At 44.0% G+C, this 582-nt stretch overlaps 1 protein-coding gene across 2 annotated transcripts in view; it reads right to left on the bottom strand.

Annotated features, from left to right (window-relative positions):
• Positions 1-6: 6 nt before the first annotated feature.
• LOC106868492 (sestrin homolog) overlaps positions 7-582 on the bottom strand; it is a 2,047-nt gene continuing 1,471 nt past the window's right edge. The window contains exon 2 of one of the 2 annotated variants that reach the window (XR_001409302.1): positions 7-188. Coding sequence is in view for 1 of the 2 variants with exons in the window: in XM_014913795.1 (XP_014769281.1) it covers positions 128-192 (65 nt within the window). In the remaining variant the exon portion in view is untranslated. Of the gene's footprint in view, positions 193-582 lie in introns of both variants that reach the window. The other variant, XM_014913795.1, reaches the window with a different exon arrangement.

Here is a 582-nt window from a genome sequence, read left to right on the forward strand (position 1 = left end):
GGTGGGGGGAGGGACAGCAATATAATGTTAGCAGTCTATATAAATATATTGGAGTGGTGGGGGAGGGCATCTGTGAAGTACTGGAGTGTGTGTGTGTGTGTGTGTGTGTGTGTGTGTGTATGAAGTCTCAGTGGCACCACTTGTTATTGTTCATAGAAAGATGACTTCCTTGTTTGCTGGCTTGCTCACTTGCTTGGTTGATAGGTTCATTGGCAGGTCAAAAGATTCATAAATTGGTAGATTGTTTCATTGTCAGGTTGGAACATTGGTCCATTGGCAAGTTGTCAGATTGGTTCATTTGGCAAGTTGATTGATTCATTGGCAGGTTGGAAGATTGGTTCATTGGCAGATTGGCAGATTAGTTCATTGGCAGATTGGTAGATTAGTTCATTGGCAGGTCGGAAGATTGGTTCATTGGCAGGTTGGTAGATTGGTTCATTGGCAGGTTGGTAGATTGGTTCATTGGCAGGTCGGAAGATTGGTTCATTGGCAGGTCGGAAGATTGGTTTATGGCAGGTCGGAAGATTGGTTCATTGGCAGGTTGGTTTATTGGTAAGTTGGAAGATTGGTTCATTGGCAGGT

The sequence above is a fragment of the Octopus bimaculoides genome, unplaced genomic scaffold, assembly GCF_001194135.2.
Source record: "Octopus bimaculoides isolate UCB-OBI-ISO-001 unplaced genomic scaffold, ASM119413v2 Scaffold_12528, whole genome shotgun sequence".
NCBI lineage: Eukaryota > Metazoa > Mollusca > Cephalopoda > Octopoda > Octopodidae > Octopus > Octopus bimaculoides.